The sequence below is a fragment of the Orcinus orca genome, chromosome 3 (assembly GCF_937001465.1).
Source record: "Orcinus orca chromosome 3, mOrcOrc1.1, whole genome shotgun sequence".
NCBI classification, from domain to species: domain Eukaryota; kingdom Metazoa; phylum Chordata; class Mammalia; order Artiodactyla; family Delphinidae; genus Orcinus; species Orcinus orca.
In genome coordinates, this window is record NC_064561.1 from 25,546,505 (window position 1) to 25,570,933 (window position 24,429).

Below are 24,429 nucleotides of genomic sequence, written 5' to 3' on the forward strand. Positions count from 1 at the left end.
GTAATGGCCAGATCTGGGGCAATAATGGTGACGATAATGAGAGTCTCTAATGTTTATAGTTGGGGTGTGTGTGTGTGTGTGTGTTTATGACTGCCTCATTTAATCTTCACCTCAACCCGATGGAGGTATTATTATTTGTCCCTTCTGATGAATGAGACCACAGATACTCAGAGGTTACCTACTGTGGCCAACGTCACTCAGCCAGCGGTGGCAAAGAGACAGAAATCCTGGGCGTCTCACCCCAGAGCCACGTCCTTAACCCTGGTGGTTCCTGTCTTTGGGGTTTGAACCCAGCTTTGCCTGACTTCAAAACCCATGTGGTCTCTACGATCCCACTCTGTGCCTGGGTCACTTTGCCTACAGTTTGCCACTCATTAGGGCAAAGGGGAAATAATCGAGGAACTGAACATCGTACTTTCTCAAAAGCAGTATAATGGAGCTGTCAGCTGAGAGACCCAAGGTCTACTTTCCAGCTCCACTCCTCTTTTCCTGTTTCTTTCCCTAAAGAGAAAGATTCCAGACAACCAGGGTCCCAAGACATAGCCCCTTGGAGTTCATGCTCATGCTGGTAGCACAGACTCAGCCCCTCTGTTGCAGAGTGTGGTCGCCCCATGGGAGGATCCCTGTTCCTAAGATGGGAAGGAAAATAGCAGGAACTGAGCACAGCAGCAGTGGGCACTGGGCCTGGAGTCTCTGCTTTCTCCGTCACCATAGCAACTCTGCCGGGGTGGATCTGGTTGAACCGTGAGAATAAGCAGGAGGTGGGAAAGCAGCATCAGAGGGTTCCACCTGCTGCCAGTGACCCTGCCGCCCACTCCTGCCCCCCCCCACCTAGTACAGGGACTCGCAATTCGTAAGGGTGTAGATAATAATAATAGCACAACAACTGTCATTATGATGCTACTAATTACAGGTAAACATATTGAGTACTTACTCTGTGATAACACGCACTAACTCCTATCAAAAAAAGACATGGCTGGAACCCAACTTTCGAGAATTATGGAGCTCCACTCTTCATATGTAATTCAGAAAAGAAACTATTATGATATAAAACAAGTATAAGGAAAGCCAAAAAAGATTCCAATTTCCCCCCTTTATGGGGGACTACAGCGTCACTACAAAATCGCCTCGCCCTGGGAGAGAGAGAGATGAGATTGCGATCAGGAGTGTGGGACGCTGTGTCCTGGTTATGGGGTGTATGGGGGTGGAGGGAGGTGCCAGTGGCTTCTGGACACTAAATTGCACCTGACAGTTGCATTCCACTGCCCTTCTCCTCCCATCCTTCCCATTCCCTCCACGCCCGCCTTCACCTACCCTCCTCCCCACCACCTTCTGACACCCCTCGAGGAGGGCTGCTGATCCTGATTTAAGTCGGACTCTTTAGGGCAGTAAATCTGCGTCCCCACTTGCATCCCTTCCAATTTTAGAATTTTGTATTTGGTCCTTGATTTGAATTCTTTGGGTGGCAAATAAAAAGGAAGTTACTGATGACTGTGTTTGGCTATGGCCTTAGTATCTCCCTCAGAAGAACCATTGTGCTGCAAATCTATGTTCCAGATTCTAAGTTGGTTCTTCCAGGCTCCACAGTGTCACATCTGTTCAGGAACAGCTGTTCAGGCTGCAGCAATGATCAAAGCTCTACATTCCAGAGCTCCGGTGCTCTAAAAATGGCAAACACTTCTTCTTTCTTTCTACATATATATAAAAATCAGGAACATAAATTCTCTGTAGAAATCTATTTTAACGATTCTGACATCTCAGCCCAGAAGCAAAATACTCAAGGGCTGTTCTGAAATTCAACAGGGCACACCAGTAAGAAAGCCTTTCCCCCGCTCCTTTGGATTTTCAGGACTATTTTTGTTCTGATTACAGAGATGGTGCAGAGTCTCAAAGGATGAGATTCATGAGGAGGCTTGATTTCTATATAGAACGTGTTGTTCAATTATAGTTCTACAGAAGGAAGTAAAACCCTTTCTCTTTGGTGGGATTTTCCTTGAATCTCAAAGAAAATCTGATGTATGGTTCTATACCTGTGTACCTTATCTGTATCTGTCTGTCTTGTCTGTCTGCCTACTTACCTACCTACCTATCCACGTAACCATCCATTCTCCATCCGTTCATCCAACCATCTGCCCATCCATCCATCCAGCTAACTAGAGATCCTTCCTTGGCACCCACGTGATAATGATTGGTTGGACCACTTCTTCGTCACCCGACAACTTAGCGGGCAACATAACAACCACAAGGAATAGCCATCACCTTATCTTTAAAGACATCCTTGTCAAACAAAATAAAGGAAAATAATTTTTTGATGGGTTTCTAAAATGGTATGTATCCTTTCGGTATAACGTCTTGGTGATTTCTTAGTCAATGCAGGGCGGGGAATAAAATTTTACTAAAATTTCTTTCTTGTTGGAAACTTACAAGGGGTGAGGAGAAACAGCACCTGGGTGTGAACCCTGATTTTGAAAACTGGTTAACCTTTCTAAATCTTGACCATGTTTAAAAGGAGCATGCTAACAGTACCTGCCTCATAGGACTGTGGGCAGAGGCAGAGAGGCACGATGCCTGCACCTGGTAAGCACTCCATCGATGCTAGTAGATGTTATCATTATCATGATTATTATTCTCACGGCCAGAGCTGCTTGTGTTTCTGGGATCTGGGGGTTCACAGTACTAGAGAAAAGGCCCTTCCTTTTTCCTTGTTTCCTGCCCCCCAAACTGATACGTGTCTTTTCCTGGTGGTGAAGTCAAAGAGAAAGGATATGCACTCAGGAGTCTGTAGTCCCTTGAAGTGAATAGAAATGACATTTCAACTCCCTTGCCCCTACTCCTGGAAATGTATACCCCAGTCTGGCTGCTGAATCACATACACACATTTAAGGGAGGCCAGTGGGGCAGACAAGAATTGTAGAGGTAAACAGGAGCCCCCTTTGGCCTCATAGATGGAAGCGCTTTGGCCTCCTTACCTGGCCTCCCCTACCCACCTATATGACCTTGAGCAAAATCCTTTAACCAAGAACCAGTTCTTGGGGGAGCAAGTGACCTCATGCGTGGACTCCAATCAAAACTCACCTTCTCTCTAGTGAATTGCTTCATCACCCTCTCTCTATACTTTCAAATACGAGAGCTTGCACCCGGATTAGGTTTAGGAATGACATTTTTTGTTTTGAAAACAAACCTAACTTAAAAAAAAAAAAAAACCCTGTCCATTGCTATTCCAGGGGCAGTGAGGTTTATAGAGGAAGAAGGGTTGTGGTAGGTGGGGATTGGAGTCCAGGCTTCACCACATACTAGCTGTGTAAGCTTCCAGGTCACCCAACTGCTCTGGGACAGGACACAGTTCTGTATTCTGTTCAGTGCCTCACGGGGGGAGGGGGGGAATGGGGGTTAACCTGCCAAAGTACGTAAGTGCCTGATGCACCACAGTCAATCAGCAGTCGCTAGCTTCCTCTTCCAGAACCAAACCATCGATCGTCCTCGCGGTCATGAAGCCATTCCACATCCCCTCCCCCACCCCACACAGTTAAACACACAAGGGGCCACTTGTATTTTCCTTCCAATATGAGAGGTGAATTATGCCTCCATTCGTTCAAATAAGGAGGCTCAGGTCTTTCCTGGATTCTGTCTAAAACCTTTTACGGTTTCACAGACTTAGGTTACTGCCAGTTCCCTTCCTGCTAACAAGTTTTAAATGCCCTCTTGTGTTTAGTGGGGATCCTTCCTGGCTATGTTTGGTTCTTCTCTCTTTTGGTGTTGGGAGTAGGGTCGGAGAAGCATTGAAAATAATCTCTTTAAAAATGGTGACATCTGCTTTGATCGCAGTGACATTTTGATGGTGTCAAAGCCCTGCTTACTGAAATAGAACTGCAATGAAAAGGTGAAGAAAGTGCAGGCTGAGCTTCTGGCATTGTATTCACTGATTCACCACCCTCCGCCTCCCACTTACCCACAAGCAGGTTTTTACCGACGCTTAATCAGATTATCCGCAATAGCAAACACTGCGGGTTTGGGCACACGTTGGATTTTGACGCTGCTGTTCATTTTTAACTTCCTTGAAACAAACTGTACTTTGCCAACTCTGGTCACCACAGTGAATCACAGTAAGACAAAACAATGACACCCAATTTGACTAGAAAAAGATTCCAAGTTAAAATACACCAACAAGACTCAGCAAGCCAAAACAAAACGTTCTCTAATAAAAGAGACCGAATAGGTACTGCTAGATAAGGGGCTCATAGTAGGGTAGAAATATTCGTTTTCTGAATTCTTAAGTGTATTTGAAGCCTGTGGTCCCTATTCTCAGAGCATGGGGTGTGGGGTGTGTGCTGGGGGAGGTTGGCAAAGGAAATTTCTGATGGAGGCAAATGATATGCGTTATCAGAAAGGTAGACAGTGCACCACAGATTCAGAGTACAGGTTGCTTGGGTGACGTGGTATTTGTGGCACTCGTGAGAAATAAGGGCCGATCTGAGTCAGCGAGGAGCATAATCAAAATAGCATTGCAAGGTGATAGTTTCTGCTGCAGAGTAAACTCTTTTTCTCCTGGGGTGGGAGCAGAGGGAAGAGGGAAGAAAGGAGGTGAACTGGAAATGGGACAGGGGTCAGAGGCTAGGCAAGTATGTCGAACCCAAGTTCAATGCAGACCATGGCAACAGCCAAGGATATGACTCAGGCGGGGCAGGAACAGGAGCCCTTGCAGAATACAATCCAAAGTGGGGTTCTAAGGCTGACACCAGCAAACGTACTACCAAGTAGAGCAGTGCACCCAAAGTATGTGCCGTGGGATCCTGCATTACCTGGAAACAGAGTCTACGGTCAAAGCAGCTCAGGGGGAAAACGCTTGAAACAAAGCAACTAGGTTTCTTCACTGTAGAACTTCTCAAAGCCTTAATAAGTCAATTGCCTATTTTCCAAGAAACAGGATGCTTTATTTTCAGTGCTAATTTAATGACAGAACTTTTTATTTTTTTTGTCCTTTTCTCGCGGTAAGGACTATCTTAATGCTCTGAAGATGAGAATCTGGGAAACAAATATTAAGAGTTTCTTGTTTATTATTCTGTCATTACATACTTCAGAAAAATAATTACCCTTTCAATGTGTTTAACTCACTTCATTGACACCTTCAATGTTCCTTAATTTTTAAAATCAGGAACTTATTTTCCCAAGGACTTTCTTTCTCTGACTTTAAGTATTTCTCAAACTTAAAAAAAAACTTATTTTCCTTCTGAACTGTGTATGAATACAAACCCATTACCAAAAGAAGTTATGACATAACTTCATTGTTAAGGACCGTTAAGAATGTAGTAAAGAGCTTTCCTTGTTGGGTGGGTTTAGGTAAGCTACCATTGAATAAAATAAGAAAATGCAGCCCTTATAACCTCACACAACCTTTCCAGATTCACTATTCCATGACTTAAGACACCAGAAGTACTACACCTACATATTATTTCAAGATACCAGTTACATCACTTATAGTTGATATATCACTTGCCTAAAATAAATATTTCCTCAAATAAAGAAACTAAATCTACTCATGTTTTTTTCTTCCCCCCTCTCCTACAGTGCTGAAACCATGCCAGCATGCCCAGGGATACAGCAGAGGTGGCAACCAAATGTCACCCACATCTCCTATGTCCTTGGGGCTTTCTCAGGGGCCCTTCACTGAACTCTGAACTTAGGTTTTGGCTACTGCCAGCCAAAGCTTCTGTGACCTAGTACTCCTGGGGGCTCCTAGGCACTGCTGGTTCAGCCTGAACTCTCAGAAACCCCTACCGTTGGAAGAGTTGTATATTGGGAATATTTAGACAACTTAGAAGCAAAAGACCTCCAGAGTCCGTTTGTCTCAGGACAAGAACTGCTTCTTCTAGTCTTAGGAATACAATACCCAAGGTAAGAAAGAGCAGAAATTAAATTTGACAAAGCAGGATATATTCAGTGTTATGTTTTATGCTATAATAAACCCTTAAAAGCTTGGAAATGCACTCTAAAATACAAATGACTAACACATCACAGTATTCAGTAGTCCACATGATTTATGGACCAACCCAAAGATAATACTTTCAATTCACATGCTCTACTGATTTTAATCCCAGAGGCCACATCCTGTGACGTCAGGATCTAGGGAGGAACTGGGTGGTTAAAATTCCAGAGAGACTTGTTAACAACCCAGATCCTCTTGTTAGAGTGGCCAGAAATCAAGGTTCTTCACTGACAAAGACCCAAAACTAAACCTCTCAAATACTCATCTTCCCTATTAAGTAAACACGTGTTCCCTTACTTTCACTGGACATTTGGCCTTAAAGCAGATGACTGAACGCTCGGATCCTGGGCTTAGGCCTCACACACATGCTGAAGGCTACAAATGAAAAGACCTCTGCAGGGCAGCGTGTGAACTAACAGTGCAGGCCAAAGACGACCACCCCTGACATTTATGGGTTTACATAAGCAAGGCACACTTGCCAGGAGTACTTATATGACCGGACATCTTTTCATTTCAGTTCCTTCTGCTTTGGCCAAAGAGTACATTCCTCATATTTTTAAATGTTATATCCCCAACCGTGGAAGCATAATCTACTTATGTTGAAAATAAATAAGTATATTAAAAGAAAGCTGAGTTAAAAGTTTTATTCATTCAACATCTCACATTACAAATATTTAAAAATTATATGCATACTGGTATAAATAGTCATTTGCAAACTATTTAATAACATTAATTTTCCACTAGCACTTCAACAAATGAACTCTTTTAAAAAAGGAACTGTGTTATATAACTTAAGAGTAGAACATACAAAAATAGGAACTTAACGTGAAAATGACTTTAATAAAAAATGAATTACCCTTATTTAAAATGCTATAATAAATACTACAACCTCCCCATACACAGTAAAAACTATATGGAAATTCAGCCAAGTAGTACAATTAACTGACATACTTAAATAACTTTTCCTTCTGATAATATGAGCAATACACTGGAAAAAAAAATTAGGGATTAGTAAAAACTAGACACCCACTTGCTAAAAGTTTCACTTCCAAAAAATATAACAAAAATCTGATGAAAATTATAAAAACTAATTATACTTTAAATTTTAAAAATATAAAAAATAAAACAGTTGAATACAATATTGTCCCAATTCTTACAATGCTATCAATCACAGTAGCTTTAAAATAAGATAATAAAATAAAGCAAATGACCAAAACCTCTTTTATTCCATTTTTAAAAATAATCTCAAATTTACATTAGTAGAAAGATTGAGTTCTGATTCTTTTCTTTAGAAACACCAGCAAGAAAGAGGATTACTCTTAACAGTAGAAAATGACATTTTTAAATGTCTGTAATTAAAAACAAAGAATTACACTGCAAAGATCTTTCAAAAGTTTGAAATAAGTATTGCACATAACTTGAAGTTAACTTGCCACAATTCATCACATTCAAGTTTTAAATCACCTTTTAACAGAAGATTCAACTCTTCAAAACAAAAAGGGTGAATTATCAAGTCTTTCCAACAGCACTCTCATAAAATGCTAAAGTCATTCACTGCAAGTTTTATTTTGCATTCTGCAGAGGTCTGTGTATGGAGAAGTATATATATTTTACCGAAGCTTGGGGACCAGAAGGGGAAGGGAGAGGGTTCCTTTACATAGAAAATAATCAGAAACACTTTATTTTACATTGCAAAAATAACCATGTAATTACTCTGTAACTACATTGTAAGTACATGGCTGGTGCCATGCTAGTGCGCTAGAACTACATGCTTGGTACATTGAAGTGATACCCTAAAATCTGTAAACTAATTACATGTTAATTATGTTTTGAGTTACATGGTAACTCCCAACTACAATCCCATGTAATCTGAAGGACATGTAATCAATAAAGTCCAGAGTAATAGATAATAATTGTTTATGCCCTGTAAATTGAAGTGTAACCAAATAATCTGTAAACACGCTTGTCACACAATCACAAGTAAATATTAGTAGAATAACAATTTCTTACATTAGTCATGCATACTAACATTACACACCTGTCCCACGGCAGGCTATTTTTTTTTCTTTATATATAATTTAAAAGAGCAGACATCTCTGAATCAAACACTTAACACCAATTTATTAATATTAAAAATGGCTAAACATTCACCAAAAATGTCTGCATTATGAATAATTTTAAAAACTTAGTAAGAAGCTGTAGACAATTTTGTTATTTTAAATTTCTACCCTATGCTTATGCATTTCATTTTTTTTTAAGGAACTACAGTGTTATCTGTCATTTTCATGCGAATTTTTTTTCGTTAATTTGTGACTTTACATAGACTATTTCTTAAATTATAGGTACACCAATAGCTGGTGCTGGGGAAGGATGTTTAAGCAACATGCTTTCTCTTCTCTGCAGACTCTAAAATAGCATTGCCAGTGCACAACATTCATAATTTAAAATGTATGCAGAGCACTGAAATGTATAAAAAGCAGAATATAAGAAAATAAAATTTATTAAAATTATTTATATTAAAAAATGAAGTATATGAAGATCTCTCAGTAATAAAAGTACAAAAAGCTACTCTTTGCAATATGAAAAATTGAGGTATTGCATAAAGAGATATCCCGTCAGTGAAAAGTGTGCCTAAAAATGTTCACTGTTGGAAAAACAAGATATACAAAAGTAGTGCATAACAAATATACATTATGTGCATGACAAAATAAGTTAGCTACAAAAACACTGTACCGAAATTCAGCAGGTCATGTACAAAGGGAAAAATTATTATTCAAAGCTAGTTCTTATTTCTTGTTAGCTCATCACACCTGTTTACTGAGTAGGAACAGCACGATAGCACACCCCAAGCCACCTACAAGCACTGAAAAGAAGAAGAAGAGGCAAATGAACATTCCAATTAGAATTATGTCGTTCAGGAGAAAAGAAAAAAAAGTCCCTGACCAGCTACGCAAGAGCACCCTCCATTCACATGACCGCTTTCAATATTTGCAGGGGATTCTTTCAAAGCAGCTCCCTTTCTGTATCTAACAGACAGCAAATGCCTCCATTTTGACCTTTGGAACTTAATAGGTATATAGTTCATTAAAGCCTGGATTAAAAATAAAGGACTGCTTTTCCAGATCAGTAGGGGTCATCAGCCAGGTGGTTCCACCGCACTCCTGGGGCAAGTCTTTGGTTTTGAAGGATCCAGATGGTACTGTTAGGTAGCACAACTAGCAAGATTGCCATTAGATTTTTTTTTTTTTTTAATGTTTTGCACACTGATGATAATCCTTTTCATGGTGGATAGGGCATTTCATAAGAGACTGTCCATAAAAATAAAAGTTACTTCCATGACCAGGGCTTCAAGAGACTATTTTCAATTTACCCCTGAAGCATACTGTTCAACACATCATAACGCCTTTCAAAAGCTAGTTTTATTTATAATAAAGCATGCATTACTTGATGAAGTTGGCACTTCAAACACTGACTATGTCCCATGCTAAGTTCTGAAACTGTAATGTTATTTTATTTTATAGGAAGAGTAAGATAAACAGACGTACCTTTGCACAGATTTACACAGTTACTTAGTTCAACAGTGCAAAACACTTTGCAACTACTTAACTTTTTTTAAACTTTTTTTTTTCGTTTTCTATGTTACAACTAAATTACAGGATACCCAAAGTAACTTTAAATCTAAAAGTAAGCCAATCGGCAGCCAATTTGAATATTGGTTTTGTCTTCCAGTTTGGGCTACACACGGTAGTCTAACACAAAATCAAAAATGATATCCTTGAGGTATCTCTAGATCTGTTTGTTTTTTTTTAACGTCAAAATGGAGAGCAAAGGCTGACACCTGATGAGTGTTAGTAAATTAGGATATAGAGTTTATATATAACATCAAAAATAAAATTTATATATTTGTTCTTTAGGAGAGGAAATGCTAGTTTTCCCACCAGTTGTCATTAACTCTAGCTTTGGTAGGTTTCCTGGGGCTGTGACCAGATAAGTAAAAGTTTAAAATAAATAAGTGCACTCCCCTCAGAAGTAAATGTACCCAATTTTTATATTCTAAATTTAAAAACCTGTTTAAAAGAAAATAAACCTAGCTCTGCCTACTTTACTATTTTTTTTTTCTGATGTGGTAGTAACTTTGCGGCATAATGAAATCACATTCCGCCTCTAAACCCTTAAAATTAGTTATAATGCTGCTTCAATCTTGCTCATGCATTTGTGTTTGCTTTAACACGCTCTCTCCTGTTAATAATTGTTAACTTCTTCCATTGCTGTTAAAAGAATAAAAAGGGGACGGAAAAAAAGAGAGAGGCAAAAAATATGAAAGAAAAGAAAGAGAAAGGCAAAAGCACTTCCCTGGGGGAAACCCCGCGTCAGGAGAGATTGATAGTGTTATTGTTATGTGGTTATTTTAATAAAAGTATTCTTATCTGTTACATTATTAACAATAATTTAATTAAAAACCCAAAATACTCTATTGTTTCATTTCTCTTTTAATATTTCTCTCTCTCCTCTAAGAAAATGTTGCGGGAAGTTTGGATCCTCTTGGTCTCCAGCAAAACAAGAGAATGAAACTTCCATGCAACATGATGGCAATACGAAAAAGGAGTTCATACATATTGTTTTCAGTGACACGAGAATCTACAAAATGCCTATATTATAGGTCATTCTTTCCATTAGACTTATTGTTAAGTTACAGACTGCACAAAAGGACATGCCAGCATGAAGAGGTTGAGGAAGGGGGCAGAATTAACAGAAGAGTGCACTTATTCTGAGGCCTGAAAATGAGCACTGTAGTTATCCTTTAGTTCCAGCGGAATGAAATATGTCGAGGACGGTCACCGCCTTCCTTCACCAGGGGCTTGTGGAATTCCCTGCCAGCGCGAGAATGAATAGCAGCCCAGCAATATTCACAGTAATACTGCAGACAGGTAACATTAGCACAGAAAAATGGAGCAAATTTTCCCCCACAACGGGCCCCCTGACATTCATCACACAGCTGATCGTCCAAGACATATGGCTTAACTTCCACCTGCAATCAAAAATAAAACAAGGGTGTTTACATTTCTCAGTGAATGGACCAGGCAACTCTTATACCGTGTACGTACATTTCCATCCACTGTCTGAATGAGTCTGTGCCAAGGTACCCCAAAGGAAGAGTCAATAATTCTTTTACTGAAATTAGCTGTCATCATTTAAGAAATAAACTGGTAAGGCTTTTATGCCCATTGTTTTACATTTTTGTCTTATTAAATAAACAGTTTTCAAATGAAAAGCAAGATCCCAGCAGAAAGTTAAGAGTGAAGCCAAGTTAACGTTTACGAACATTATGAGGTTAAACCCACAGGAGAGTTTTCATAGACACAAACCGTCACTTTAATTAGTGGATCTGGATTCTTGTCATATGTGGAATTATAATTTACACAAGACCAACTGAGAGATTCCCAGTGCCACAAAATAACACTTCAATGTACAAATCAGAGGGAAGCTGCCTGCCTTCTGCATCACAAGCCTCTGAGCTGTAATAAGGTTTGGGTCATGGTTTCTATTTACAGTGTACACATCTTGGGTTATAATCACAAACCTCGAACTCCAGGAAAACAAGATGCAGCCATAGTACTCATAATCTAAAACCTTGCTTTGTTCTTTGTCAGGAAGAATGGTTTACTTCAGTCTAAAAGTCAGAGGTGAATTTATAAAACTGGGTCTGTTCCAGTGTTCAATAGGCCAATGTCATTTGAGCCTCTCAAGCATTAAAAATAACCTGGCTATTAATTCTCCAGTGGGAAAAGAGTTGGTTATTTTTAGTCTTGGAGAGACTCATGATTGAAACTCCCTTATACCAGGCTATGACTACCACTGGTGCCATCCACTTCTGACAAGGAATCCTGAACAAGGTTAGCTGTGAACAAAAAGAGAAGAATGATATGGAAGGCAGGAAGAGCAGATGTAATCAGAGGATTAGGCTTCTGGCCCCGAGGCCATTCCATAACATCTACAGAACGGCAGGAACACTGGTCAAAGAATTGGATCCTGGAGGAAAACAAATTACGTCTGAATTTCTAATGGCTAACCTTACAATTCTGAAACCGATGATGGAATGAAGCGATGAGGTGGGAGTGTCCGTTTACTCAGATGTACATATTTTTTAGTGTGAATAAAAAACAAGGAGGCATGTTAACATATACTGCAACTAATCCTGCCCCCCTCCTCCATGTTTACAGTATAATGTATACCTTTCTCCTTAATATATTCACAGTATGATGATCACTACCATGGGAAACTTTCAGCTGCCACCGATGTGGAATGTACATGAAATGGAACATAAGCAGTAAGTGTAAACCACTAGTGACTTGATAGTTTCTACGTACTGAATTGAGAAAGGCACAATACAGTCAATCAACAAAGACTTTTCTGAGCACAATGCCTTGGAGTGTTGGATACCTAAGTCAGCCCTAATGAAAGTGCCAGTCTGCCACGAAATGAGGAGCTGACACCAGAATGTAAATCAACACATTGCTTTCTTCATCAAGAAGGTCTTTCTATGAAAAAATCTCAACTGAACTATAAACACTGTGCTTATTAATGCAGCAGATTCACATTCTGGTATAAATTCCTATGTCACCACAAACTCCTAACAAACCATTTACCAACTGGCAGTCGGTTCACGAGCCGTATTTTGAGTAGTACTGGTGTAGGATAGAGTTCCATCCACCAGAACATAAATCCATGAGGACAGGGACTTCTTGCCCTAGGCACTAGAATGTTTGTTGAATACATGAAACACAAAAATAAGAAATTCGTGAATGCAAAGAAAAAAGACATATACTGGAACACATAGTCTCAAATACAATACATTAAAAAACAGAAGAGTTAACTTTGAGGGTTTTTTTCCAGGCTTTTGATTCGGAGGATAAACACAACAAAGAGGAATATAAAGTGTGAAAATAATGCTAATGAACTACTACCTAATTTCAGGCAGTAAAATAGATTACAGATGAAAGGATTCTGAGTTCTACTTAATCTGTTACAATGAAATATTTCTTATACATGCCGTCCTAGAAATGAATTTACTCAATCATTTGTTACATAGGAAAATAGGGCTTGCTGAGGTATTTCTGATATCCCAGGTTTAAAAAAAAAACCGTGAGGAGATCTCAAGGGTGTTCATGTTTGTATAGTTGATATAACATAGTACAAAGGATTCGGCAAATATGCACTGAATGACTAACTGAATAAGTGAATGGATGGAGGTGATACCTTAGGAAAGATTAAATGGACTCGAGCAAAGTGACTGTAATGTTCTGGTTAGGCTATTGAGAAAACTAAGAGACAGAAGAAATTCATATGAAACTCTTAGATGTATCCCAGAGCATGCATCTAATGGGTCCTACGGGAATAACTATCAGCTGTCAGTTTACTGTCACATAAAATTCCCCCACTCCAAGCTCGGTGATGACATAGACGGCCATTTCTAGAACTTGCCAGAATGTAGTCCAGGACTTACCCGTTTATCTATCTCTCCATGCTGCAGCTGCACGAAGCGGGCACTGATAGCAGCTATGTAACTCTGTTGATTAGAGAATGCGACTCGCCCAGCTCCTTTTGGGTATTTCAGCTCAGGGTCGGTATCAATCCCAGCATAGCACACGCCTCCATACAGCCGGTCCATTATCATGGCAAGCTCCACTACATACGGAAGGAGCAAATGGGACATTTGAAATCAGGAAAATTCATCTGGCTCTTACATCAAAAGCAGTTCATCTGTCTGTCATTACAATAATTATTAAAGTGAAACTAGTTATTATAACCAGTTATACATGTGTTCATCTTTAACCTACTGTAACTAAGGGCAGGGACTCTGCTGAGTATTTCACATATGTTCACTTTTAATCTACACAACAACCCTATGAAGTAGGTAGTAATTTTCTGGGGAAACTGAGGCACAGAGAGGATGATTAATCTGTGCAAAGTCATGGGTAGTTAAGTGATTGTGCTGCACTTGGCACCCTGGTCTATCTGCTCTACGCCACGATGCACCATATATTTACCAGTTAACAATGTACTGCTTAATATAAATGATCATTTGAACACTAGAAAGCTGATTGGCAGGCTCTTTGGGGGTCCTTTGAGCATATTTCCAACAAAATCCTTTTTACCTTTCCTTACCGTGTAGCTATTTGCCAATTTTTCACATAGAAGCTTGAAGTAGTGCTTCCCTGGTGGCGCAGTGGTTAACAATCTGCCTGCCAATGCAGGGGACACGGGTTCGAGCCCTGGTCCTGGAAGATCCCACATGCCGCGGAGCAACTAAGCCCATGTACCACAACTACTGAGCCCGCGCTCTAGAGCCCGCATGCCACAACTACCAAGCCTGCGTACCACAACTGCTGAAGTCCGTGCGCCTAGAGCCCGTGCTCCACAACAAGAAAAGCCACCACAGTGAGAAGCCCGTGCACCACAGTGAAGAGTAGCCCCCCTCGCTGCAACTAGAGAAAGCCCGCACGTAGCAACAAAGACCCAACGCGGTCAAAAATAAATAAAAAATAATCAATAAAAAAAAAAAGAAACTTGAAGTAATAAATGCATCTTCTTCTCCATGAAATGTTACAATTTTGAAACTGCATTCATGTTCATTTTATGTTCTTTATCTCACTTATACTATTAAACCTCAAATTACTTGAAGTTGGGGATGAAATTTCTTCTGTAAGCACTGCTCTGAAAACACAATGCACTGCTAAGAACCCTGCTGTATTTCAGATCTCAGTAAGCAGCTGTTGAGCACATGGGGACGTGGAAAACAAACAGCAAACATCTCGATACCTAACCCATCCCTGAAGGGTTTTTTTCTCTCAGATGATGATGAGAGCGATGAGCATTAGCATTACGAGACCGTGCGCTAAGCACTAGGCATCCACAATCTCATTTAATCCTCAAAACAACTCTCCATAAAGGACATACTTATAACTCCACTTGACAGATGAGGAAATTGAGAATTAGAGAAATTAATTTGAGCAGGGTTACTCAGCTATTAACTGGAAGCAGAGCACATGAATTCAAGCCCAGTTACTTGGATTCCAGAACTCTCACTCCTAGACATGAACTCAAATGCTTATGGAGAATTTATCCTGAAAAATCTGTATATTTCTTATGCTAACGGATAAATAGGGTTTTTTTGTTTGTTTGCTTCTTTGTTTAATCATACCAGCTCGCAATGGTCGGGGAACACCACCAACAAATATAGTTTTTCGTGGGTCAAGAGGCTGTGAACCATCCATCACAAAGTCACTGTCACTGAGATTCCAAGGCCGAATCTGTACCTAGAGAGTGTGCAAACCAGAATGTCTCATTCTCAACACAGACAATTTATGGAGAAAGGAAGTTTAAAATTATTGCAGAGTATTTTACTTTTAAAAGCAATAATCCATGTCATTACAAATCAATAAAACTGGAAAACTAGAAAAGACTTACAAGTAGCATATTCCAACCTTTCATTTCACATTTAAGAGTAGACTAACCAAGGTGGAAAGTTCAATTTAGTTGCCTATTATAACCCAAATCACTTAACACTAACATGCCCTTAATTATCTGTAAGTTAATTAACTATTTTACAGCTTATTTGGGCCCCTCTCCTACGCAGCACCCCAGTAGCCATATAATTTAAATTTAGCACGGTATTGGATGTTGATTAGTATTCAGTGCTATGTGAACTAGGACTGTGTGTCCAATCCTATGTCCAGGAAATGCAAACTACTCCTGATACTAACAAATCTGTTACATTGTTTCAAAAAGCATTTCAAAATAAAAATATTGATGATATCTGCAGTAAGCTTTTTATGATAAAACACTTCAGTGTGTCCATTACAATAACCAAGGATCAAGTACCTCAATTCAATTGTTTGCGTGTATAAACTGTTACCAATGCCCACACCAAAGGCTAAGGGGTTGATAGTGGGGTATTCCCAACAGGTACACCAAACTAAGTCCCAAGGCCAGAAGGTCCCAAATTTAAATACCTAAATTTAGGGACTGGCAGGGAACAAGCAAGTCAAATAGAGTCTAGCCACAGAAGAATTCTGGGACAACCCTAAGACACTAAGAGGAGCTCCACAAATCACTGTTTGAGCTGAGCCCACTGGCGCCTCCATCCTGAACTGGACCCCATCACTAGGTACTGGCTGAGCGATACCAGATTGTTGGTTTGCCAGATTTGTCGAAACAGGCTAGTTGCTACTATTCCTAAAGACTAAATTTTATAATAAAGAAAAACTTCTTCAAAAAGAAACAATATGCAATGTACATTTATGTATATACATAATTCATTTTACCTGGCGAGTACCATATGCAAAAAGTTAAGGATAGTATTGGGTAAAATCTTGATCAAAGAGAGGAAGGAGAAAGACAGATCTATTTGTGATTTGAGTTCTGTCATTCAGAGGAAATTCAGCTACTTTATATTTACCAAATGCATTTCCAGGTGAAGTCTTTTAATAGAAAGATTCACCAATATTTTAACTAACCAAAAATTCAATGTCAAAATAATGTGCACAAATATACAGAATGTCAATGCTAGGAACCTGACAAAAACAAAACTTTTTCATTTCGATTCTACTTAAAACATGTCAATTAACAGATACATAAAGATGTCTGTGGGTTTTTCGGAGCTAACAAATAGAGGCAAAAATGAGAAGCTATTTTCATGCTAGACTGCACTTACTGGCTTGTCTTTGATAGTGGGACTTGATACACAAAGGTAGAGTTTTCCATCTTCTTCAATACATGCATCAATGAGAGCCTGAACAGAGCTTTCATCTTGAAATAGCAGGAATGCATAGCCTAATAAAAAAATTTTTGAAAGGTTTATATTTTTCCTATTTTTAAAATAATTCTTCGAGGGAAAGGAAGCATAAAACTAAGGAAGGGAAAAGGTGTAGAAAAAAATGAAAACAAACAGAAACCCCTAAAAGTTAAATCTCACCCTAAATCTGATAATATCAACATAAAGTTCAGTTTGGTATTATCTTGAAACCTCTTTTAGAGTAAAATTAAATCTGAATTGAAAGTACATACTAAATACAAATTTTAAAGACATATTTGGGAAAATGTAAGTTTAACAATGAAAAATTGTACAGTGAAGGTAAACATTTATGAAAAGAACATAAGGAGAAACTATGCATGTATATTGAATATTGAAAATTACCTTTAGGAGGAAAATAGGATTTGCTCTCTGCTTTATGAGGCCAATCCACAATCAAAGGGCCAAAGCGACGAAAACTAGCTGTGATCTCATCTAATGAACAACAAACCAAAAAAGTAGATTGAAGTATTTTTATGTTCATTTTTGGGAAATAGTTTAGAAAAAAAGTTTCCTATCTACTATTTACAAGAATAGTACACCAAGACCTCCCACATCTCCTTCATCTGGATTCCCCTTACTGTTAACATTTTGTGTGTCTTCCGCCTCTTCCCCTTCTATCTATGCATGAATCTATCTATCTGTCTATCTATCTATCTATCTATCTATCTATCTATCATCTTTTTCTGACATGACGCTCTATTACCCCCAAACACAACTACTGGTACCTGCTCAAAGCAAGGTACATACTCCCTTATGTACCACCAAACAACGCTGCTTCCAATCAGGAAATCAACATTGATAAAACACTCCCAATTCACAGACTCCATCCCAATTTTAAACTATCACAATATATCTCTTTTTTCCTTTCTGATCCAGAATCCTATCCAGAACCATGCTACATTTAGATGTCATGTCCCAGGTCATCAGTCTTTTTCAGTTTACAATAGTTCCTCATTCTTTCCTGTCTTTTACATGCTTAGTAGCTTTAAAATATACAGACCATTCATTCTGCAGGATGGCTCTCAACCTGGGTCGGTACTGTTTCCTCATGACCTATGCATTCCAAACAGGAAAACCACCATAATGATGCTATGTCATCCTGTCCTTTCACTAGGTATGTTAATCTTGTTCAGCTAGTCAAATTGATACCTGCCTGGTTTCTCCACCAAAAAGAAACCATTTTCCCCTTTGAATCTGATTAGTACTTTGTGGGGGAATATTGTGTTATCCATTAATATCCTGTTCCCTCATTAGACTTGGCATCCACTGAAGACTCCTACCTATATCAACTACCACAATGATTACTGCCAAATGCTGATTACCTATTTCTATCAATCCTTCTACATTTACTAGTTAGTATTATACAATAAGGAAGAGTTTTCCCTTCTCCCCCATTTATTTAGTCATGTATTTATTTATACCAGTATGGACCTATTTTATTCAGTGGGTTGTAATCTGATTCTCTCCTCATTTATTTTGATGTTCAATCTGTCTTCAAAATTGTCCCTGATTTGGCCAGTGGGGGTTCCTATGTCCTTTTGACCTATCCCCCCATCATCCTTCAAGGGCTTCCATACTTCCTGGCCCAAGAAGATACTCCACGCTTTCATCTTGTTCTTTCTCTGCCCTACCCTTAGAATTAGCCGTTTCTCCCCCCACACCCCAAGAAATCCTCATTCCTTTCAGTGACAAAAGATATTCAGAAACTGAGATTTGGGTATTCCATATAGTCATTGCTAGTGGTTATTTATTATTTCTAATTCTTCTCAGAGGACCAAGCTAGGAAATATATGAATATACACACAGATACATTTACAACTGTTTCTGTATCTGTGTACATTTATAAAAATGAGTTCATACTGGCAATTGCAAAGTCCACTCCAACATCCCGTGTTTTTCTCTAGCCTTCCCCCCTCCCCATGTTTGTAAATTCCCTTCTCGCTATGAGAAACTAAGTTCTCATCATCCTCAATATGTTGGCTTCCTTGCTCAAAGTAACCCATCTTTCAGCTAGCTGCCCTGGCTGTCTCCTCTACCTTCCACCTCTGCACCCTAGCACTTATTGCCCTGATTTATTGGGCACCATGCACACTGCTGCTGAGGCCTCCGAGCAGGCCCCTCCATGTGTATACCTACACATGCCCTCCACTTGGCACCCTCTTCCCCCTCACCAACCACCTTCCTTGGACACCAATATCTCTGAGCCTTATGAAGAAGGTAAAGGAAGGGCACATGGGATGGACAAGGAAGACTTGATCATATTTTCCTATTAATGTAAACGATACCAGTTATGCTATATTATATATTTGGAGAACTAATGAGTAGACTATAGGAAAATAAATTTCCAGGAAACTTCTAGAAAGAGTAGGTAAGCATATGTAGATAAGACCTGGGAGTAGGGCAGGAACAGAAAAGAGAGATGAGAAACACGTTCAAATTTCAGTCTGGTAGAACTGTTCTCATCTCCTCCAGATTGTGAAACAGTAGTCTGTTCGAACAGCTATGATGCCTGTTGCTATGGTACCATTTAGCTCGTGTGAGACTGATAAATAGGGGAATGATGTCAGTGTAACCTAGACATTATACGGGTTCACAAATGACTTTTCCTAAGCAAGGTGAGCTAGCATAGTGGGAGAACCATAACCTTCAGCAGGAAAGGAAAAAGCCCCCAGCTTGTGTGATGTGCAGGTAGGAGCCCCCTCAGCTCTATTATAAGAAAATAAAAAATGAGCACAGCAACCAAGCCTCTCTGGTCAGAGAGGTGTCCCCCCAACCTTGCAGGGCTCTTATGTCCTGCGAGTTTCCATTCCTCATCTGCTCAGAGGTCCACTTTCATCTGCATTGCCTCCAAGCTAGCAAGCCAGCATTTCTGCTCTATTGGTTTTGTGCATTTTCAATATTCCTTGAGGCAGCCTCTAACCATACTGAGCTGCTTGCCTGAACTGTCCAAGTTATTTCCAAGGTACTAATTCTCTTTTTGTTAGTGCTTCTGGTACAAAATTCATTAGGTTCTAAGTGATCGGCCTCTAGCCCCTTTTGCCCCATAAACTCTGTGATTCTTAGTGCACAACTCTGCAGAACACAGTATTCTTCATGAATAGGTATTTCACATTTTAATAGAAAGGGCTGCCTGCCTAAATTGCTACCAACTTATCAACATACATGGTCTTGAGGATAAAGTAAGATGACTAACACAATTCCCATTAATTTTGCTCAGTTTAAACCACCTCCTTTGCCAAACTGGTCAAATTTACCTGTGCCTCTAAGAATTTTAGGAACGATACATTTAAGATTGCTTAGTAATTTTCCTAAAAGATACAGACTAACTAAGCCAGAGAAGGAGCTTATCCCGAGCAAGGTCAGATAAAATTCAGTCTCCTCTTTCTGTATATAAGCACATAATTTCCTCATTGAAGTCCATCCAGGGCTCAGGAGTGTTAAAGATTTGACCTCTAAAGGCTCATAAAACCTAGAATCCATAATGCTAAGGAAAGTGACGATTCCAGCTAGAGAAAAGAAAAGGTCACACCCAGGAGCTTACTGGAGTGAACAACATCATGATGAGGTGTTCAACCCAGGATGAACACTTTGAACAGAAGCTATGCCTTCTGACGACAGAACGGAGATTGAGCCAGTCTGGCCTGAAATTTCAGCACAGCTTCCTCCAGGACATTTTATCATAGACACACATACACAAAAAAAACCTGTGTTTATTTCAATCTTTGGCTGTTTTGAAGCCATTGTTGTTTCAATCTTCCAAAAGACTGATCATCTTAAGGAAAATGTAGTGGCTCAGTAAGTTTAACCTCAATCTAAATGGGAAGTTATTAAACCTCATTATTAGACCTTATAGATTTTTAGAGAAAACTCTTCTATCCTCCGTAACATTTCTTTCCATTTCCATTCAGGAAACCAAGACAAAATAGATTAGGAACAAAGAGCAAGCAAGGATATATGGTTGCTATATGGTCGCTACTTTGACTTTTGTCAGGGTCACTTAGACCCACAGGTGAATAAAATACTTCTGGACAATAGTCCTCTATGTCTTTTTGCATGACTGGCTCCTTATTCAGGTCTCAGCTCAAATACCATGTCCTCAAAGAGGATTTCTTTAACCACCTAATCTCACAAGTCTCCCTTCTGAGACTTCACTACATCACATCAACCTGTTTTCTTTTCAGTACTTATTCTCTAATATTTTCACACATTTTTTATCCCCCTTCCCCCGGTAGAATGTCAACTCTATGCGAGCAGGGGCTTTCTATCTTATTTACTACTTTAAACAATCCTAAGAACAGTGCATAACATTCAGAAAGCATGTAAATATTTGACAAGTGAAAAAATACTCAGAAAATGATACGACTCCAGGCTATATTTTTCAAAAGTTCAGGCTTATTCTAAGATTTTAAACAATTAACTGTACATTTATAGAGCACTCATAAAAGGTAGAAAATAGGAAAATGAATAATTGAATTTGGCCAAGGAAGGACACACAGACAAAAATGCAGTTAGCATCTGTGTTTGCCCAACAGCAGAATCCTTGAGAGGTTTTCCCAGTGATGTTTGCTCTTTTTGATTTAGTCCAGCCACTTGCTTCAGCGGGTTCCCAAAGTCCTGCTCCCTTTCCTTCTGTGAACTAACCTTACGTGTTGTGTTAGGAAGACAGGACAAGAGAACAATGCAATCACAACTGAACACCTGGAGCCAGATAAGACTGTTATTATAATAACAGCAACCATTTCCTATGCATTACCTACTATGTGCCACAGTCTGGGCACCATGCTATAAACGGCTCTTTCTAAATATACCTTCATCGATGTCAGGAGGTAATCCGCCCACAAACACCTTGCGAGAATATCGTTCTACTCTTTCTCCATTCTGGTGAGTGAAGCAGTGAGGTGAACCCAGGCCACTATGAAGAGGTTGATCCCCACGGCCATCATCCAAGAATCCATCTTCCATTGGAAACAGTGAAGACTGACCTGGAACAGAAAGCAGGAAAAAAAAAGCTAACAGAAAATGTTCCTTGCCACTGATTATCTTACACAAGAAACAAGGAAAACAGCAGATCCAATAAAACTGCTGCTTTTATTTTTCTCACTGAACAACAAATCACTTAGACATGCTCTTGAATTTCCATCACCTTAAGGTCCCAATTGAGTCAGGGAGAAAGTACATGGCTCAACAGAGGGCTGCTCAACCATCCCACTGGGATCTGGAAACTTGAGTGAGGTGTAAGTACAATAGGAGACAGCACTCTTTTGAAAGCAGTTGGCAGCAGACTGCACCACCTTGGCAGGGCCCCACGGCCACTGGCAACCTACACATGTACACTAAGGATTAAATTTGACCATCAGATGCTAGATCACTTAAATTTCTTTAAAACATCATACAATATAGCCTGCCCAATTTCCTCTAAGAATGTCCCTAAAATGAACAAGTTGATTTTCAAAGTGAGCACTCAGTTTACCTTAACTAATGGCATGCCATCAAAATCCACTTGATGCTGTTATCCAATTTTGTTGGCTAGTCTTACAGAATTTAAGATTTTTAGGCATGCTAAAGATAAATTTTCTTTTAGTTGAGTAAATATCAGCTGGTACAGGTAGTGTCTAATTCTAAAAACTAGTCATTACGTTTGCTGTTAGAAAATACTATCATACAGAATATAAAAACAGAAAAGACCAGAGATGCCAATGTGGTTAATATTCTTCCCATACTTACCTGTCAGTAAACTATGAACGTATAAATCATAAGCAAAGCAAAGAGCTACAAAGAACTGTAGAATCTCTCAAGCACTGTTTTGTCACTTTTCAGGCTGCCAATTTACTTCTAGGTACTACATAAGGAATTCGTTAATGGATTCTGCAGAAATATATCTTAAGTGCTCTTCTTTTACTGAAACATTCCAATATCCTTTTGTCACCACACTTGTCTTCCTTTCAACTTTCATTATTAAACACAATTGACAGTATATTTGTTATGAATTTACCCTATAAAACCACAGTTCAAAAGAGTTATATAATGAAGATAAAAAGTGACTCTAAAATTGGAGGTTATTTCTGGATCTTCAAAAGTCACTTATATTTTAAAGCTACGTTATTTAACTGTCTAACTTACTTTCTTATAAAAAGGCAAAACTATAGTACAGGAGGCAAAAAATAAAGTTTATTCAGGCAGGCACTCTAGGAAATGAGTCTTTGAAATTCTCTAAAATGTGTAGAGCTTTCCCCCCCAATGTTTGAAATTTATAGGATTAGTCATCTACTTAGTTCGTCTCATTTTAAACAAAATGCAGTATTATGCTCAGTAATAAATAGACAAATAAATAAAAATTTTTGAAAGCAGATTTAAGCTATTCAAGCATAACTGAACCTCCAATATAATCAGGTATTTTGGGACCAGTCACACTATATTTTCCTTTTTAAAGATTCTTAATTTTGTTCTCCTAAGAAATTCCTTTCACAAAGGAAAAAGGGAAACAAATCTTCAGATATAAATAAGGTGAGTTTGAAATTATTTCAATTCAAACCCAAATCCTACCATTCTGACTCCTTCAATTTAGAATGTCTATGTTAACTATAACATATAAAGTATGTATTGATCACAGCTATGTTTCATTCCCCCTACCCGCTTCCCAACAAGGGTTAGAAATTGAGCAAACTTGGGTCCTCTCCAAATACAACTGATACATTCAAAAGTTAGAAACAATAATGTTACCTCTCCTTCGCCCATATGTCCTTGCTGCATGTCAAATGAGAAAACAAAAAAACAAAAAAACAACCTTTCAAACATTGTCAAAAGAATCAACTGTGATTTCATCTACCAGCTTTAGAAACTGAAAAAAATTGGCTGTATTCCTCATTTCCTGGTAAGCATCTCAAAAAAAATATGGAATTTGGATGGTGAGAGGTCAATTTAATGCATTCCTTCTTTTTTAAGTTCAAGGACACTGTAAAAAGTGTATTGAGCCTTACTTGTTTTAAGGGAAGCTTTCTGCTCTGTCACCCAAGGTCCAAACTAGTATGAAACTAAGGGATATGTAACATGATCTAAACCAACTCCTACCATATTGATCTTAATTTCTCCCAGAATTCCCTGCTAACTAGCCATTCAGTAGATATTTCAATATTTAATTCATGACTTTTTCGCCACTACAGGATAAACAGCAGTTTTATACTATTTCTCAATTATTCCCTAATAAAGAAACTCATAGCAAATGAAGTCTTTAGGAAATTTATAAACTTCCTTTTAGCCAGCTTCTTGTCCCTAATCAAATCTTCCACCATGGCCCAAATGTTGAAAAGTAAAAAGTATGGCATTTTATCACAAAGTAGGTTCCAACCAAGAAGAGAAGAAAAAGAATATAATATAGTATAATACAATATAATATAGACTTATAATTATTATATGTATATACCTGAATACTCAGAAAATGGCAGTATAAATTTCAAATCAGGAAACTTCTGAGAAAATGTCTTCCCTCAAACAAACTGGAACTTGTATGTGCAGTTTGTCCAAATACCCTAATTCTATTCAACAAACATTTCTTGAATGCATGCCTGATCTTGCTAAACACTATGGATGAATT

At 38.8% G+C, this 24,429-nt stretch overlaps 1 protein-coding gene across 6 annotated transcripts in view; it reads right to left on the reverse strand.

The window, feature by feature from the left end:
- Nucleotides 1-6,612: 6,612 nt before the first annotated feature.
- The window catches only part of CPEB4 (cytoplasmic polyadenylation element binding protein 4), a 64,458-nt gene continuing 46,641 nt past the window's right edge, over nt 6,613-24,429 (reverse strand). For 4 of the 6 annotated variants that reach the window (XM_012533825.3, XM_033432096.2, XM_049708096.1 and 1 more), the window contains 6 exons: nt 21,647-21,820; nt 17,181-17,270; nt 16,698-16,816; nt 15,186-15,300; nt 13,488-13,669; nt 6,613-11,012 (listed from right to left, as the gene is read on the reverse strand). In XM_012533825.3, coding sequence (XP_012389279.1) covers nt 10,785-11,012; nt 13,488-13,669; nt 15,186-15,300; nt 16,698-16,816; nt 17,181-17,270; nt 21,647-21,820 — 908 coding nt within the window. In that variant the 3' untranslated portion in view covers nt 6,613-10,784. Of the gene's footprint in view, nt 11,013-13,487; nt 13,670-15,185; nt 15,301-16,697; nt 16,817-17,180; nt 17,271-21,646; nt 21,821-23,558; nt 23,583-24,429 lie in introns of all 6 variants that reach the window. The other 2 variants (XM_004272014.4, XM_049708094.1) reach the window with 1 other exon arrangement.